General features: G+C 38.9%; 1 protein-coding gene across 1 annotated transcript in view; it reads left to right on the forward strand.

Annotated features, from left to right (window-relative positions):
- The first annotated feature begins 1002 nt into the window (after positions 1 to 1002).
- The window catches only part of LOC122788415 (cytochrome c oxidase subunit 6A1, mitochondrial-like), a 41492-nt gene continuing 23631 nt past the window's right edge, over positions 1003 to 18863 (forward strand). Inside the window, exons 1-2 of the mRNA XM_044055486.1 lie at positions 1003 to 1346; positions 3084 to 3223. Of these exons, the coding sequence (XP_043911421.1) occupies positions 1253 to 1346; positions 3084 to 3223 (234 nt within the window). The 5' untranslated portion in view covers positions 1003 to 1252. The remainder of the gene's footprint in view (positions 1347 to 3083; positions 3224 to 18863) is intronic.

Below are 18863 nucleotides of genomic sequence, written 5' to 3' on the forward strand. Positions count from 1 at the left end.
TAGCACACAGTAGGCAGACTGGAGATGAGGCACCAGCTAATATCATGGGTGGACACCAACTAGCTGGTTGGGGCTCTGTATTAAAAGCAACATGGGTAAGTTAAAGATATTGTCAGCAGTGGCATGTTTTAGCTGCCGAGGTCAGGATAGCATTCTTTATGAAGGCATGAATAAAAGCAAATGGAACAAGGAGATTTTAAACAAGGATGCTTGAATTTCACAGGGTGCAATTGATGCAAAGGACAACAACAGGTTTAACTGGAACTGGAAAGCAATGAATAAGATGGAAAAGACTCTATCAGTGCTGGACTGTGCCAGTAAGCTTAAAGTAAATCATAGTGGGGAATATTTGTATGTTTTTGACTGGATGGTCTTAGTAAAGCTACACTGGTGGGTACTTGTATATTAGGGTGAAACTCCACATATGCAGCACTATTAATAAGCATCAGTAATAACAAAGCTAAGCCTGGGCATATGTGAGTGTGATGGGGACTGCTGTTACAGTGTTAAACACAATTAAACAGTGAGGTATGACAGAAACATAAACATGTTGGACAGATCATGTCCTTCAATCAGCATCAGGAAATATGATATGCTGAGGTGAAGCGATATGAGTTAAGCTCACTGATGTCTTAAAATTAAAAATAATTGAAATGGGCATGATACAAAAAGAATGGTCTTTACTACTTTAAATGGCACTGAACCAGCATTTTGTTTTTTTGGGTGAGGGGTGGCTATCTAAATGTTAGCTGCTGGTAATGGAGCCAATGACATTAGATTAAAAACAGTACGTCTGTGTGTCTCTGAGAAGGACTACATCCAGAAGCTGGACAGGGAACGTACAGTTCATTTAGTGAATAGCAGGTGTTAGATCCAGTTACAGGAGAGAGATGGCGTGTTTAAGTGACTGCTAGCAGGTATGACCTCTGAGATTATAGCGCACAGTGGGAGGCACATAGGAGCTTGTCAAATGAGAAGAGGGAAAACAGGTGTCCTGTGAAAAGTTCTTGAAGGTCAGAGAGTGTGAAGAGAAAGAAACAGGCCTGCTGTTAAAGGACAAATACAGAAGAGACAAAGAGAAAAACTTCAGCTCAACAGAGAGGGAAGGCAATCTCTAAAGAGAAACATTTTTAAGTAGTGTTGATATTAATATTTTTTGGAATTTCAACACTATTCTGTGTCTGTACTGTGAGCTCAGGCTTTTGCCTGTTTAAGTGCAGACGGACATCCTAAAACAGGAATTCACAAAAGTATGGCTCTGACTAGCAAAACAGTGGCACAGCTTGCACAAGTGAGACGATACCTTGCAAGTCAAGCTGCAGCTGCCCATGGTGAAGGGAAGGCAGGTAAGAAGATGAGATGAGATACACTTGTAAATTTCATAGTATCTAAAAGATCTGTCCACAGTAAGGGTAACGTGGGTAATCAGATTAATGCAGGTTGCAGCAAAGGTGCAGGAGGTTCTCTGTATTAGTTTAAAGGCAGGTGCAACTAAAATGCTTAATCTCATGAAGCAAGTTTGTGGGTACTTTTCACTGTTATAGTTAGTATAGGTAACAACTGGATCGGTGCTTATGTAATGTACATGAGCTTGTACCACTGACTGTCCGAGATGAGGCAGGAAAGATGGAAAATTAATCCTAAGGCTTGTACTGCATGTAGTTTTGACAGTGAGTGACAATGACAGAAATAAATGAATTAAGTTTCAAACATAAATCCAGCAGCTACCATATAGAACAGAGGAAGGACTGTAATAAATGCATGCATTAGAATTTCTGCTGCTGCTGCTGTAGGTGCTTAAATATTAAACTGGGTAGTTTGGAAGTGCTACCATCCAGGAAGAAGGCACTGTAAGATTTTGGGGCTGCAGCACTTGAGGAAGGAAGGGCTAAAGAAATCCATTCATCCATTCAGCCATCTACAATCTCTTTTTCTCGGTTTTGCATGAGGTGAAGACATTACTTCATCAGTGGCAAGCATCTAGAGCCAAAGTTCACAATCCTTTTTGAGGCACCCTTATTAGAATGTATCCGCAGTTTACCGGACTAATTAATCTAAAGCATTGGTTAAGTGCCTCTGTTGAATGGTCCTTCGGAGAAAGCAATTGTGTCTGAAATTACTGGGACTTTTAGTTGGTGTTCAGCTGTATGGTAAAGTGTTTGTACTATTAGGAACCTAGTTTTGATTAGGGAGGAAAGTATTGGAGGGTTGGCCAGGGCAGGGGGGCTTCTCACCTTCTTTGGGGGTGATGGACAACGACAGTTTACTGCAGAACTGACTTCTGGCCAAAGCCAGAGGCTCATTCCAGAGACACATGGCCTAAGGAATGCAACCTTTAAGAATGCTTGCTTGGCTGTATGAGAACATGCAGGTGCATTTACCTGTAGCATCGACAAAAAACATTTCTGTACAATACGATTATCCGAGCCGATGAAGACTGTACGTCTTGCTTGCTCGTGTCCATTGGCACTAAAGCAGAAATAAAAGATTTTTTCCTCTGGAGAGAGAGGAACCACTCTACAAAGTTATACAGCAATGTATGAGGAATTGCAAATCAGAATGGTTGGGAGGGTGGCCTAATGGTTAAGGTGTTTGCCTTACATGCAGAAAGTGCAGGGTTTGAGTTTCACAAGGGGTAATTGGCTAGGCTGAAAATGGCTCATAAGGGCAGTTAGCTTAGTACTAATCTATGAATTAGTAATAAGTATAAATGACAGGACAGCCTGAGCTCAAACAACAGATGCCTGAGACTAAAAATGCACATTAAAATACCAGTGCCCTTTCTTTTGCTAGAAAAGTCTCTTACAGCAGGAGAGAATCTATATATATCCATATATAATGTGATCACTAAAGTTTGAGAGTTTTGCTCATAAAACAATATTGTAGAGTCTTGGATAACAGAACTATGTTAAGGTTAGGTTTTCAGATAATCAGCCAGTTTCACTTTCTAGTGTCCTTTGTAGAGAATTAAAAAAAGTGTAATACATTTGGCTAATAATGCAGAATGCTAACCAGAGGTCAGCAAAAGTGACACTTGGTACTAATCAAGACTTTTTTCATTTTCGGTGGCACTCCTTCTGTAGGTCGCACATGGAAGATTCTTTCCTTTACTGTGGCTATTCCAGGGGTCTGTGTCTGTATGCTGAATGCCTGGTTGAAGAAACACCATGAACATGAAACGCCAGAATTCAAGGCGTACAAGCACTTGCGTATACGTACCAAGGTCAGTTTAACTGAATGCATATTTCTTAAAGTATATGTTTTCAATACAGCTTAATTTCTACTAGATTTCTCCTTTTAATAAGAATATTTTTTTAGCAGTGGCAAACTAGTTGTTTATAAGATCACATCTGTAATTTCCGCTCAGTCTGTTCTAATTTACTGCCCTGCAGCCAAAACATTATTTGGTTTCCCTTAATCAAAGGTTTATTCTTGTTTATTTAAAATAATAGTTCTAGTGCTAGGTTTGTAAAGATACCTGGAGTACTCTTAAACATTGCTGTTTGAGATGCTGTGGGTTTAGTGAGAAAACCACAGTAACAAAGTATCCTTGCTGTGTAATATCACCTGAACACTTTTCATTTATTTGCTTTTCTAAGCTCTGTACAGCAAAGAAGCAAGCCCAGCAGCAGTCGTTTTAAGTCATGAGATAATCTGTTTTTAAATTACTGATATGCTAAGTAGCCTGTAATCACTGATATGACCATAACTGGTATCAACATTTCATTATTGCCAAGAACAGCTACCCTGATGTTCAGATATGCACACATGTAGTATTGTCCTTCATCCTTACAGTTTTGTTAACCCCATCCTGCTGTATTGATCTACAGTCTGCCAACCTTTCTCATTTTACTTGTTCCTTTCTATGGGATCTTGACTAACTCCACCACATCTTTTGCTTGGTTGGGCTGCTCTCTTGAGAGGTTGGAGACAATGCTGTTGCACTTCATTCAGAACTCAGTGAGGACTGAATAATGAAGGTAGCTGGGACTTCATAAGGTGATGCGCACCGGTGCCTTCTCTGAATTCTTCCTTCCTCATGCATCAGTGTGCCATGGATATAACACCGCTGTGCAGAGTTCTGTGCACACACCACTGTCATGCCATGGGCATAGCACAGCTGTGCAGAGTTCTGTACACACACCGCTGTCATGCCATGGGCATAATACAGCTGTGCAGAGGTCTGTACAAACACACCACTGTCATACCATGGGCATAACACAGCTGTGCAGAATTCAGTACACACACCATTGTCATGTCATGGGTATAGCACAGCTGTGCAGAGTTCAGTACACACACCATTGTCATGTCATGGGCATAACACAGCTGTGCAGAGTTCAGTACACACACTACTGTCATGCCATGGGCATAGCACAGCTGTGCAGAGTTCTGTACACACACCGCTGTCATGCCATGGGCATAATATAGCTGTGCATAGGTCTGTACACACACACACCACTGTCATACCATGGGCATAACACGGCTGTGCAGAGATCTGTACACACACCACTGTCATGCCATGAGCATAGCACAGCTGTGAAGAGTTCTGTACACACTGCTGTCATACCATGAGCATAATACAGCTATGCAGAGGTCTGTACAGGCACACCACTGTCATACCATGGGCATAACACAGCTGTGTAGAGTTCTGTACACACACCAATGTCATGCCATGGGCATAACACAGCTGTGTAGAGTTCTGTACACACACCACTGTCATGCCATGGGCATAACACAGATGTGCAGAGTTCTGTACACACACCACTGTCATGCCATGGGCATAGCACAGCTGTGCAGAGTTCTGTACACACACATCACTGTCATACCATGGGCATAACACAGCTGTGCAGAGTTCAGTACACACACCATTGTCATGTCATGTCATGGGCATAGCACAACTGTGCAGAGTTCTGTACACACACATCACTGACATACCATGGGCATAACATAGCTGTGCAAAGTTCAGTACACACACCATTGTCATGTCATGTCATGGGCATAGCACAGCTGTGCAGAGTTCTGTACACACTGCTGTTATACCATGATCATAATACAGCTGTGCAAAGTTCTGTACACACACATCACTGCCATAGCGTGGGCATAACACAGCTGTGCAGAGTTCAGTACGCACACCATTGTCATGTCATGGGCATAGCACAGCTGTGCAGAGTTCTGTACATACACCATTGTCATGTCATGGGCATAACACAGCTGTGCAGAGTTCAGTACGCACACCATTGTCATGTCATGGGCATAGCACAGCTGTGCAGAGTTCTGTACACACTGCTGTCATACCATGATCATAATACAGCTGTGCAGAGTTCAGTACACACACCACTGTCATGTCATGGGCATAACACAGCTGTGCAGAGTTCAGTATGCACACCACTGTCATGTCATGGGCATAGCACAGCTGTGCAGATTTCTGTACACACACATCACTGCCATACCATGGGCATAACACAGCTGTGCAGAGTTCAGTACACACACCATTGTCATGTCATGGGCATAGCACAGCTGTGCAGAGTTCTGTACACACACCGCTGTCATGCCATGGGCATAGCACAGCTGTGGAGAGTTCTGTACACACACCACTGTCATCCTGTCTTACTATGGCTCTGCAGACTAATGGAGTAGTAGAGCACTAAAGACTTCTCAGTTCATTCTGCCCCAGTCAGTCTTTTCATCATTGTAGATTCATTTCACAACTACATTACCTGTATGACCACTAGTGACACTATGTTTTGTCCTGCTGAAACTTATTTTTATCAGTTCTGCCATCTGGGTTCATTATAATGTGAGTCTGTGCTCAATATTTATTTATATAAGCCTTGTACAACTCTTTCAGTTGAGATATAGCTACAAACAGCTAGTTGTTTGTGTCATTTGGATAAATCCTTTTACTTGATACATTTGTTTCTTTAGTTATTATACACAGTGCTTCAACACAGACTAATATCCCAAAATAAATACTCCCCATATCTTGTGTGGGCACCCCCTCGTAATTCCTGCAAATAATACCATTTGTCTTATGTTAATAGGCTTTTAGCAAAACAAGATGAATTTTGTGGTTAGAGATTTATATTAGCCCCTTCCAGCCTTATTATGTTTTGTATCCCATTTATTTTAGTTGTTTGAAGATTAAAGCAAACTTCAAATGGTACCTACCATGTAACATCATGTAAATGGCTGCATTTGAAGAGGTGTTTACTCTGAAAGGTTGCTAATAACTGAAGAACCAAGGCAATGTTAGAATTTTATTGGCTACACCTGAAATATTCATTCATAACAATATCAAAGCTTTACCATGTTTATTAGTGTCTGATATCTATTTTCACTGAGACGGTTTGACAGATATCCTTTTAAAACATTGAGAATTTAATTGGCCCCTTCTGACCTTCTTAAATTAATATTCTCTCCCACCAAATGGTTTATGAGATCAGAAATGTTAAGCCTAATCCAGGATCTATGTTAACAACATGCCATTACGAATACTGTGACATTCCATCGCCACCTGATCGATAGAGTAATGTGGGATGTGTGACACTTAGATTGATAGACCTTCAAAATGTGAATAATAAATATGGAGAAATTTCTTTGAAGCTCATGACCAGCATATTGCAGTCATAAGAGGCCTGGCTTATGACTCCCATTTCATTCACATTATGATTTTCTTCTAGATATGATTTGCTTTAGTATAGACATGTAGAGTAAAAGTAGTATTGGATATACATAGTACTACTTGTCTCTAAAAATTGCCATTTGTGGGCTGGTATCTTGCAGCAGGACTCTAGAGTCAAACTTGCCCTGACTGCCTTATTGCTGAGATTCTGTTTAATGGTCAACACTTACCATGCATAAAAATCTTTTTGATAAAGTTTCCCTTACATACCAAATGAGAAATATTTACATTAGGTGAACTTCAGTATGAATTGGTTGGGTGAGCACAAGAATCATTTGAAATGCTGTCTTGCATACCTGGACCTCATTCAACAAATCCCAGACCTACCCAAGTTAATCCTGCTATTGAAAATTACTGTTCTGGAGCCTGTAACTTCAAATAGGGCCAAAAGAGTGCTGTAGTTATACATCCACCTAGCTCTTGATGGTGATTTCCTTGACACCATCTGCTAGGTGGCCAAAATAATTAAGCTTCAGCTCTGTTATTCATTGCAGTAGACACAGTGGGCATGCTGCATCCAATGTCTACTGTGTTTTACAGATAGTAGACTGCAACGTGGGTAAAGCCAGGAATTTTTGGAATGGAATACCGTTTTCCAAAGTGCTGTCCCCCCAACAGTGTGACTGTTTCTTGATGTTTGGCTACATTGTATAGTTGTGACAAGTTGTGTAACGAGTCACATTGTGCTGTTGTGTGATGCTACTAGACCTCTTTAGGACAGCCAGCCCATGAGCTTTACTTCCACCACACTGCAGGTTGTAGCTGCAGACTAGCAGTTGGTTACAAAGTATCAGTCTGAGATTCCATAGTGGCATACGATGTCTCTGAGCATATTACATTGTAGTTTAGTTTTGATTGTAGTAGTAACACTGACACTAAGTACAGTCATTCCTGTAACAGCTGCTATTCTGATTGCATATTAGTAAATGTATTGTACTTCTCAGTTTAACAGTCAGTATAAGCATAACAGTTATGTAAGCATACTTCTCAACGATCCAGATTTCTTGAAGAATGTCCATCCAGATTTTAGCCTTATATTTTCGATCTGTTCCTCATCAAATATGTTTTTCTGGCAAATTTTTGAAGATTGAGATCCCTAAATAATGGCAGACATTTGAGTTTAAGACTTCATACCTTCAAGAAAATACATGCTAATTCAAAACATATCATCCTAACAACTTTCTAAATTTTAATAAAATATTTAAGAAAATTGTCTCTGTTTTTAGGCCTGTGTCTCCCCCATTATTTGTGGCTTTTCCAGTTTTCTTGCATTTAGATGTTGAAAATTATGTATGCAAGGTTAGCTGCTTTTCATCCATGGAGATAAACTGTCAGCTAATTTAATTTAGAGGTTCCATTCAAAGTCGTGAAATCTTATCCAAAATCGACTTTAATGTAAACAAGTTTCCTTTGCCTAAATGTGCAGCTACAAAATAATTAGATGTATTTTGTTACTGTTCATTAACACTTCATTGACATATTACAGTAGTCACATACTGTATATGTTATCAAAATATTTATTGCTTCTTTGTCTTATCTAACAGAAAAGTGTAGCATTTTTGTAGTAAATGGAGGTTATATTCTCACCATAATGACAAATCTGGAAGACAAGGTCCATTCTCTCCAAACAACAGGATGAAGGACAGCAGACATTAGGAGCACTAACAAGTACAAAATTCCCAGGTTGCCAAAACATACTACCTTTATCCCATTCTACATCACAATGTTCAGCTGGTCCACAGAGGCATCAGAATTTGGAAAAGTAAAAGCTCAAGACCAACAATGCCAGAGGTGGGAGAAGGTGGGTGGGTATGTTACAAAGGACTGATCTGCCCTTCCGGATCTATCATTTTGGTAAGTACATAACTTTCTTACCTGGTAAGAAGAGGTCTGTGGTTTGTAAACAATGGGACAGAGTTCATAAAAAAATCTTCCAGAGTGGTCCAGCTGCTCATTCTTATGGAAACCTATACTTTTTGACAGTGACCACCCCCCTCCAAAGAAGGCTTGGACCTGGAGTTTACACCAGCTTATAATATCTTGAAAAGTGTTGAGAACAGAGCAAGCAGTAGGAACCCAAATATCATAAAGAGCTGCACTTTGGTAAAAGACTGTTCCAAATAGCTTCAGTGCTGAAAGAACAAACTTCCTGCGCTTGCTATGATAGAAATAGGTACAATGAGACAACCATCTGGTTAAGGTACTTTTAGAAACATCCTAACCAGTCTGTTTTTAGACAAACCAACAAACAGCTGGCTATCATTACAGGTAGGTTTTGTCTTCTTAATATAAACACTCACTTCATAGTGCGCATGGAGAAGGTATTCTTCCCAGGTTAGAGTACTTGGGGAAAAGGCAGACAGACAGACAGACAGACATATTTATTAAGGTTAGTCTGAGCAGCCACTTTTGGCAAAAAGGAGGTATTAATATGGAGAGTGACTGTGTCTCTGTGAACTGCAAATTATGGGGGCAAAATGTGTCTTAGACATTCTCTCATCTGACGTAAGAGCCAGCAGAAACAAATTCTTCTAAGAAAGGTACTTTAGATCTACAAAATTTCAAAATGAGGCAATGTCTGCTTCTCCAATGCAAAATGTCAGTCCTAAGGCTGTACCAGATCCCACAGTGGAAGTTGTATTAAGAACATATCTTTTAAAAAAGCTTTGCAAACCTGAGACAAAACTAGAAAACAGGAGCTCAGACCTTCATGGAAATTGGATGTGGCTGCAAGATGCACTTTGATGGAGGAATAAAGTAGCCTGGAATAAAAAAATATCTGAGTAAGATAATCAAGTGAGGACAGAACAGGGTGTAACAAAGGGTATGAACAGAAACATAGGTTTAGTTATCCCTGTAAGTCTTGCAAGTGTTAGGCTTTACAGGAGGAAAAAATGATCCGGCTTGTTCATGAGTAGAAGCGATGATCATGTCTACCTCTGGAAATTGAACATCTATGTAGCTAACTTGAGTGAATAATGGGACTAAAAGGTAAAACAGTTGCTGAGAACACACAGTTCTACACACTATAGAGTGTCAGCTTTGCTGTAGCTCTTTTTATGGACTAGAATTAAGACTTGTTCCATGGTTTTGATATATGCTGTTACTTTTATATGTTTGGTTTATATATAGTATTATTAATTAATTATTTTCCATTTTGTATATTTTATGATGTATTTTTATTGATTAAATCACTTTATAAAGGCGGTTTTAAATAATTAAGTAATTTATAATGTGACCAATTAATGAGGTTGGTTTACTGTTTAAACAGTCACCCAATGATTCAGTTTTAGTTCTGATGAAGTTCTAAGCAGTGGGGGTCTATATTAGAAGCATGAAACTGCTTTTGACTGAACACATAAAGAGTGACACATATTCATCGAACCGCATTTAAGCGATTCAATGAATATGTCACAGGGCAAGGAGGTAGTTGGCCAACTACATGGACAAACACAAATTTTTATAATGATTTTTTTAATGATTTGTTTTAACAACGTTTTACAATTTTTAAGACTTTATATTTTTTTTATAACATGGATAGACTGGATAATTATTTGAATTTATTTGAATTCATTTGAATTTAACAGATATAACATTATAAGTTTTTTCATAATATTGTGCAATAAAGTGTTGGAAATAATGGGATTTAAGTTATGGAAGTGATGTAATTAGTTACAGCCAATAGGCAAGGTGTTGGGTCTTTAAATAGGATGTAAAGGATGTAGCAAAATGATTCTGATGAAGTTTTCAGAAATGAAAGCGCTTAATCCTGTTTTTTTTTATGTGTGGCATAAAAACAACTTAAGTGTGGCAGCCTTCACTGACTCTGGTACTACCACTGAAGTTTATTTATGGTTACATGGAGTCACCCTTTCCTTTGCGATCTTGGTGTTGGTATATTTAGTTAGGGGGGTGTGGGGGGGCACAGCCCCCCATGTTGGGGGATGTGGGGGTGAAGCCCCCCACCTGATAATTGTTTTTAATTTTATTTTTTTCCAAACAGCCACGTGAATTTTTTCACTAGGAAGAAATTTGATTATGTGGCCATTCGCTATTTACAGGTTTCGCGTATTATGTGTCAACTTTTACGTAGTCACACGTATGCGCTGTTGTTGTTCTGATATACACCCATGAGGATGAATGTGTTTAATTAAAACTTCTTGTGTATTCATACAACTTGTAGTTTGAACTTAACTCTGGGCTGCTGGTGTTTGTTTATTCTGACTGCCTTTGATAATTATCTTCCATGGTGCTCTGATTTACAGGGCTGCTCTTGTGCAAGATTTACTTGAGTTACTAGTGCATATTTCCTGCATTCACCTCATTTTTGTTTATTGTTATATCTATGCTATTTACTAAGTCCTGTATTAACATGTTGAGATTCGCAGAGACATATTCACAGAGAGTTTAACAGAGCTGGAAGATGTGCCTTGCCCAATTAAGCAGAGTAGAAAGAATTTGCACAATGTGATGTTAACTGCCACATATAATAGCGCTAATACTTTTACAAATAATTCAGTGAAGTTCAAGAAATGTAAGGCTCTAGATGATGATAATATCTTATAGAGAAATTCTGATTTGTTTACTTGCTTAGGCTGTTTACAACAAAAGTGTGATATTAAAATTTCATCCACAGCAATACAAATAGCACATGCATTGAGACTTGTTCCATTAGCGGTGAAAAGCAGGACTGAGCCGGAGTTTGAAGCATATGGGTACTATGGGTGTAATTGTTAAGTGAACAGAATTAACTGAATTGGTGAATACTACAGAAACAGCTGCAAAGCAAGACAAGCTTAGAATAGGCATAGGTCCTCAATGCATAAATAAAAGGATTAAAAGGAACATTATCCACGTCATACAATTGAAGATATCATTGTAACTATCCATAATACTATGTTCTTTTCTGCAATCGATGCTAATACAGGGTTTTGGCAAATTATCTAGACAGAGCTATTTCAAACTTTTGTACACCTAACAACCTTCTGTGTAGGTATAGCTTTATAAAAATTGACATTTATAATATCATATCCCTCAAAATTGTTTCAAACAGTAGAAGTTAAATGATTAAAGAACTATAAAGATGGGTAAATGCAATCAGTGATGGTATATAGTTTGAGGAACCACTAAACAGAAAAATGGCTCACAAAGTATCAAGTGACTAAAAAGGTAAAGTCCAAAAGAGCCCGAAACTGAATATTAGTATGTGTCAGATTCATATTTTGGCTCTAAAGGTCTCAAAACAGACTCTGATAAGGTCTGTGGAAAGCTAAATTAGCAGAAGCCCCATTACATACTATGTCTTTTAAGATTCGTTGATATGGTGGAATATATTTCCAAGTTCAGTCCAAATTTATTAGATTTAACAGTGCCACTTAGAGATCTATTGCGATGAAACTGATTTATTTTGAGCACAGTTTCAATACAGAAGCTCCAAGATGCTGGTTAGTTTAATCAATGATAGAACTTGTAGATCAGAGTGCATGTGCTGTGTGCTGTATCTTTAAGAAGCATGTCAAAGATGTAACCTGCAGGTATAAAGGTTAAGCACGTGCCATTCCTAGTGCCATTTTGAGAGTGCAGCCAGAGAGTGAGCATGTATGATTCCAGCAGTTAGTTTGTATATAAGTTACTTAAGTTAGGAATCTTCTATCATGGTGTGTTCGTGTAAAATAAAGCTGCTTGAACAGAACGCATGAAGACTCTTCTATTGTGTCCAAAGTTGGAGAGCGAGATGGTGTCATTCAGAGCCATGATGTGCAGAGATGACAGCAAAGGTAAACTAAGAGAAATGAGCACAAAAGAGAGCCAGAAAAGAATCAAAGGTAATGAGAATCCGCACAAACTGTTTTATAAAAAAGGTAAAACGGAGCATCACAAGGGCACAAACTGCATTATTAAACAAACGAGAGGTGAAAAGGGTATCTTAACTAAGGAAGATGTTTAAAATAATGACATTTGACAAAACGATTATCAGAAAAGCAAAACAAGCATGTTTAAAGTAAGATGAGCATGTGTAAGGGCAAAACGGGCATATTTAGAGTAAAATGAGCTCAAGAAAAGTACAATGGGCACAAAAAGAGATTAAATGAGCAAAACGAAAATAATAAGGGCAAAAAACGTTTCCATTAAGCATAAATAAAGCAAGGCGACTGTACGTTTTTTGGGAAAGTGCTATGTTTGGGCATAACTATCGCTTCATATTGTATTAAGGGCATAACTAAAGTTAGAAGAATCTCAAAGTGCGTAAAAGTGCTTACAGTGTGCGCTTATTACTATGTATGTATTCTGAAGAGTTATTTGTGAGCAAAGTACAACTATTTCGTGAAGTGCAGTCAAAGTATTGCCATTTCGAAAGGTTTCTTGTGCTGCGTGTGTCTATTCGCAAAGTGCTGCCTTTACAGAGTGTTTCTTGCTCTGTAAAGAGTTGCCTAGCAAGGTACCACCATTTTGGAGAAATTTCAGTATGTTGTTTGTAGTTTATTCACAAAGTGCAATCACTTTGAAATGTTGTTGGCTTTGACCTTCTCTTGCCTAGTTCATTCGCATTGTGATGTTATTTGAAATGCTTCTTAAAATGATAAATTACTTTAGCAAGACAATAATCTCAAGTGTTACAATGCCCTACAGACTTATTTTGCAAAGTCCAGTTGCATAGAGGCTTGCATTGTGCAGTTGTTTGATATGTTTCTTGTACTGATAAGAAGTGATTTCTTGCAATGCAATAATATCAAGAGTATTACAGTGCTCAAAAGAATTGTTTTGCAGAAAAGCCCAAAAGCATAATTTCAAAAGCACAAAGTTACAAATACTGGCATATGTGTATGTGTATGTGTTCGTGCTTATTTGCAAAACCCTTCACTGGTATGTATTAATATGGCAGATGGATTTCGAAAGCCCTTACAACTTGTATTTGATCAGAATAGTGCAGAGAATTGGAGGATATTTGAGCAAGAGTATGATAAATTTATACAAGCAGCTTATTCAGCTAAAGATGCACACACCAAGGCATTCATTTTGTTAACTCTAGCTGGGTCAGAGGCCAGAGAAAGAGAGCATTCATTTGTGTAAGCACCAGCAGTATATGAGGGAGAAGGTGAAAATCTTAATATTGTTGTACAGGCTAAATCAAGGGAAGACCCCTAGAGTTTAAAGTGCAAGTTTAGAGAAATATGTAAGCCCTAATTACTAGAGGCATTTGTTTTTTGTGAGAGAGAGATCAGAAATCTGGAGAGACCTTTGCAACTTACATAACTGAGCTGAGAAACAAGGCTAAAACATGTTGGTTTTGTGACTCAAAAGATAAGTTAATAAAGGACAGGCTCATGTGTGGTATTAATAGTGCTGCTGTGAGAAAGATCTTGCTTCGTGACAGTGATTTAACGTTGAGCAAAGCCACTGAGATTTGTCAGATCCATGAAGTGACAGAAAAACACACAAGTATGCTTGCTAGTGACAACAGTATGGTTTCAGAAGGCTCTAGAGCAATTGTAGATAGTATGCAACACATGGCAAAGAGAAGTAGGCCTAAGCACATGGCAGCCACAGCCCTTGCTGGCTTTCCAAGGAAACCACATAGCTTTCCAGCAAGTTCTAAGGCTAGTTCAGTTAAGGGAGCATCCTCAGTGCATTACAAAGGTGAATCAGCAAAACCCAAGTCCAGCTTTATTGTTAGCTGTTGCAATTGTGGTGCAAATCATAGGTTCATAGGTTAGCACTAGGCTATCTGCCCTTATGGGCCATTTTAAGCCTAGCCAATTACCCCATATCAGAATCAAATACTGTACCTTGTGTTTCTAAGGTAAGCACCTTCACCATTACGCCAACCTCCCACCCCTGACAATCATGAGTCTAAAAGAGAGAAATGCTTTAACATTTGGTCAGCAATATCACAAGTGTAAAAAATTTAACCATTTCCAAAAGTTTTGCAAATCAAGTAAACCTCACACAGTTGTGAAGAAAGGTCACACAAAAAAGCAGGTTGATCAAGTAGAGTCGAAGCTGTCAGCTTTCTATGTAGATGGTGTATCAGTGCTTGGTGAAAGAGTTGATGGAGTGAATTTATTGGCCAAGAACTATTACAACCTGTTATTCTCTGTAGTCCAAAGTCCAGTACAGTCTTTATTGGGTCTCAGAGATAGTTTGAGAATGAATCTGCTTTCTTTTACCAAAGAAGTTCATCACATAAGTGCATTTCCGAGTTCCAATTTTTCTGAAGCCATTTTCTCAGAGTATACTGATATTTTTGATGACAAGTTGGGCAAACTTCCAGTGGTGTATTCTATGAAGTTAGACCCAGAGGTCACTCCAGTGGTCAGACTGGCAAGAAAAGTTCTGATAGCTATGCAGAATAAAGTCAAAGCTCGGTTGGATAAAATGGTACAGCAAGGTGTAATTTGTCCAGATACAGAACCAACTGAATGGGTATCGTTTATGGTAGCAGCTCACAAAAAAGGCTCAGACGAAATCAGTATATGTATTGACCCAAGAGATTTGAACAAAGCATTGAAGAGATTGTATTATATGCACAGTTGAAGAGATCGCATCGCTAATACCGAATGCCACTGTCTTTCTGTCTTGGATGCAAACATTTTATTTTGGCAAGTGATGCTTGATCACAAATCCTCATTACTAACCACTTTTGGAACCCCATTTGGCAGATACAGATTCCTAAGGATGCCATTTGGAATAAATTCTGCAAGCGAAGTCTTTCAGCGTGCAATGGAGAAAATGTTTTCAGGTTATCCTTGTGCCATAATAGTAGATGATTTATTGGTTGGAGGCAATGGTGAGGCAGAGCATGACAGAAAACCTAAAATAAGTTCTAGACAGAGCATGTGAAGTGAACTTAAATCTCAATCCTCTGAAGTGTAAATGCAGACTTCCAGAAATTACATATGTAGGTCATTTATTTACCAGTACTGGTTTGAGACCAGATCCGACCAAACAAGCAGCTATCCTTGAGATGTCCACACCAGAAAATGTTCAAGCTCTACAACATTTCCTACGCATGGTCAACTATTTAGGCAAATTCATACCAGACTTTAGTGAGTTGACAGCACCTTTAAGAGAGCTAAAGTGCAAAACTGTTGCATGGTCATGGTTAGAACAGTACCAGAAGGCATTTGAAGACCTCAAGCAGAAAATTGACACCCCACCTACATTAAGATACTATGATGTGGACAAACCAGTCACCCTTTCCTGTGATGATTCAAAATTTGGTCTAGGCACAGTTTTACTTCAAGAGGGAAGACTAGTAGTCTATGCATCTAGAACACTTACCCAAAATGAGATGCAGTATGCTCAAATTGAGATAGTATCTGCATGTTACATGTTTCATGATTAAATTTATGGTCGAGCTATTCAGATTGAAACTGATCACCAACCTCTAGTTACAATTCTAAAAAAGCCTATGCATTCAGCTCCAGCAAGATTACAAAGAATGATGCCCAAATTACAAAAGTACAACTTCAAAATGGTCTATACAAAAGGCAAACTACTCTATATGGCTGATAGCTTATCTAGATCACCCAGAAATAAGACGGAACAGATTGACGCAGAAAATTTTGACTTTGACGAGATGGCAGTGCGTAATTTTTCTACCACTAGGCTTGATAAGTTAAGAGATCACACAAAGACTGATCCGATTTTGCAAAAGCTCAACCACTACATTAATGTTGGATGGCTGTCAAAGCAATCTAGTGTACTACCTGAAGTGCAAACTTATTTTCCTTACAGAGATGAAATGTTGATGGAAGATGGTATTAATTTTAAAGATCCTAAAATTGTTGTTCCTGCTTCCTTACAACAAAAATATATCCAGATTTTGCATTATGGCCACCCAGGTTCCGCATCCACTAAGAGAAGAGTGAGAGAGTTAATATTTTGACCTTCATTACTGAGTTTATGAAGATATGTGAAGGCTGCCAGCCTAGCTAGCTAGAATTCTGTAGATAATTCTATGTCATTTTAAATATGAATAGAATCCACAGGCTTGTCCTCTTAAATGTAACAAAACTGTGTTAAATGTTGAACTTCAAAAATTTAACCACAGTGCACTCTGCTGGAAGAAAGCTGATAAGTCAAGCATTGTATGACTGATTTCAAGGCTCTGAGACATAATGACTGGGCTGAGGAATTACTTGTATTGTTTTGAGACCAGAGTTAATTGGTAGATTTTACATATATAATGTCTTTTATTGCTGTAGTTTCCTGACCAGGTGCAAGATCAAAGAAATGTTAAAACTGTGAGTTTCTGTTAGCCTGGGAACCAGAGAAGAATTATGTAATCTAAAATGAGTCAGCAATGATGTATCATTTTTAAGACTTTCTCAGACAGAGAGAATCAGAGCATTTTGGATTTTGTCTGAAGAACATTACTCACTAGTACTCTGCCTTTGCTCTAGATGTAAGTTTATTCAGAACTGTGATTGCTCTTAGAGCTAGATAGGAATTTAATCAGATTTAGTCTAGCTATTTCTATATTTATGTCAGACTATTCTACTGTATTATTTTAAGCATTTTCCTTTGATTTCTGAACTCTTGACTAGCACTGTGTTGAATTGAAAATATTTGATTGTGTTTTCATTATTTATTATTAAATATTTTTAAACCTTTCAACTGTAGCTGTTTTGTGTAGAGATAATTTAAGTTCTAGTGTACTTGCATGTATTTTTGATACTGTACAAAGCCACCCCAATAAGCCTTGCTGTTCGTCCACTTACTATTTGGATAATAATATTGCACAATATAAATTGGACACCCTTTTGGAAGGGCCTTATTGGTAGCTGATAAATAGGGGTTCTGGTGGCAGTGGATTGCTACCATATAGCCTGGAGAGACGGGGAACAGCTAGTGAACCTGTGCCAGCCTTTCCCAGGAGAGTCTGTGTGTTTGTATATAAATCATATCTCAAAGTGTGTGTGTGTGTGTGTGTGTGTGTGTGTGTGTGTGTGTGTGTGTGTGTGTGTGTGTGTGTGTGTGTGTGTGTGTGTGTGTGTGTGTGTGTGTGTGTGTGTGTGTGTGTGTGTGTGTGCGTCAGCTACTTTGGGAGGGACATGAAGCACTGGTTGGACAGAGGCAGTGCTGGGAGGATTTGGCTTTGAATCCTGGCTAAGGACTCACTCTATAGCTGTGCCAGTGGGGAGTCTTATTTGGGATCTGGAGAGAAAGGGAGAAACCAGCCTCAGACTGACTGTGGTCTCTGTGTGCTCTTAAGGGAAATTGTACTTTACTGTGTGTGTACTTGTTATCCTTCCCAATGTGGATGCCCTTCACTGGTGTTAAATTGTACTTTACTGTGTGTGTACTTGTTATCCTTCCCAATGTGCACGTCCCTCACTGGTGTTAAACTGTACTTTACTGTGTGTGTACATGTTATCCTTCCCAATGTGCACGCCCCTCACTGGTGTTAAATTGTACTTTACTGTGCATGTACTTGTTATCCTTCCCAGTGTGCACGCCCCTCACTGGTGTTAAATTGCACTTTACTGTGTGTGTACTTGTTATCCTTCCCAATGTGCATGCCCCTCACTGGTGTTAAATTGTACTTTACTGTGTGTGTGCTTGTTATCCTTCCCAATGTGCACGCCCCTCACTGGTGTTAAATTGTACTTTACTGTGTGTGCACTTGTTATCCTTCCCAATGTGCACTGGTGTTAACTTGTACTTTACTGTGTGTGTACTTGTTATCCTTCCCAATGCCCCTCACTGGTGTTAAATTGTACTTTACTGTGTGTGTACTTGTTATCCTTCCCAATGTGGATTCCCCTCACTGGTGTTAAATTGTACTTTACTGTGTTTATACTTGTTATCCTTCCCAATGTGTACGCCCCTCACTGGTGTTAAATTGTACTTTACTGTGTGTGTCCTTGTTACCCTTCCCAATGTGGACACCCCTCACTGGTGTTAAATTGTACTTTACTGTGTGTACTTGTTATCCTTCCCAATGTGCACCTCACTGGTGTTAAATTGTACTTTACTGTGTGTGTACTTGTTATCCTTCCCAATGTGCATGCCCCTCACTGGTGTTAAATTGTATTTTACTGTGTGTGTACTTGTTATCCTTCCCAATGTGCACTGGTGTTAAATTGTACTTTACTGTGTGTGTACTTGTTATCCTTCCCAATGTGCGCCCCTCACTGGTGTTAAATTGTACTTTACTGTGTGTGTACTTGTTATC

Source organism: Protopterus annectens, chromosome 13.part0 (genome assembly GCF_019279795.1).
Source record: "Protopterus annectens isolate FY-2018-M chromosome 13.part0, PAN1.0, whole genome shotgun sequence".
Taxonomy (NCBI): Eukaryota; Metazoa; Chordata; order Ceratodontiformes; family Protopteridae; genus Protopterus; species Protopterus annectens.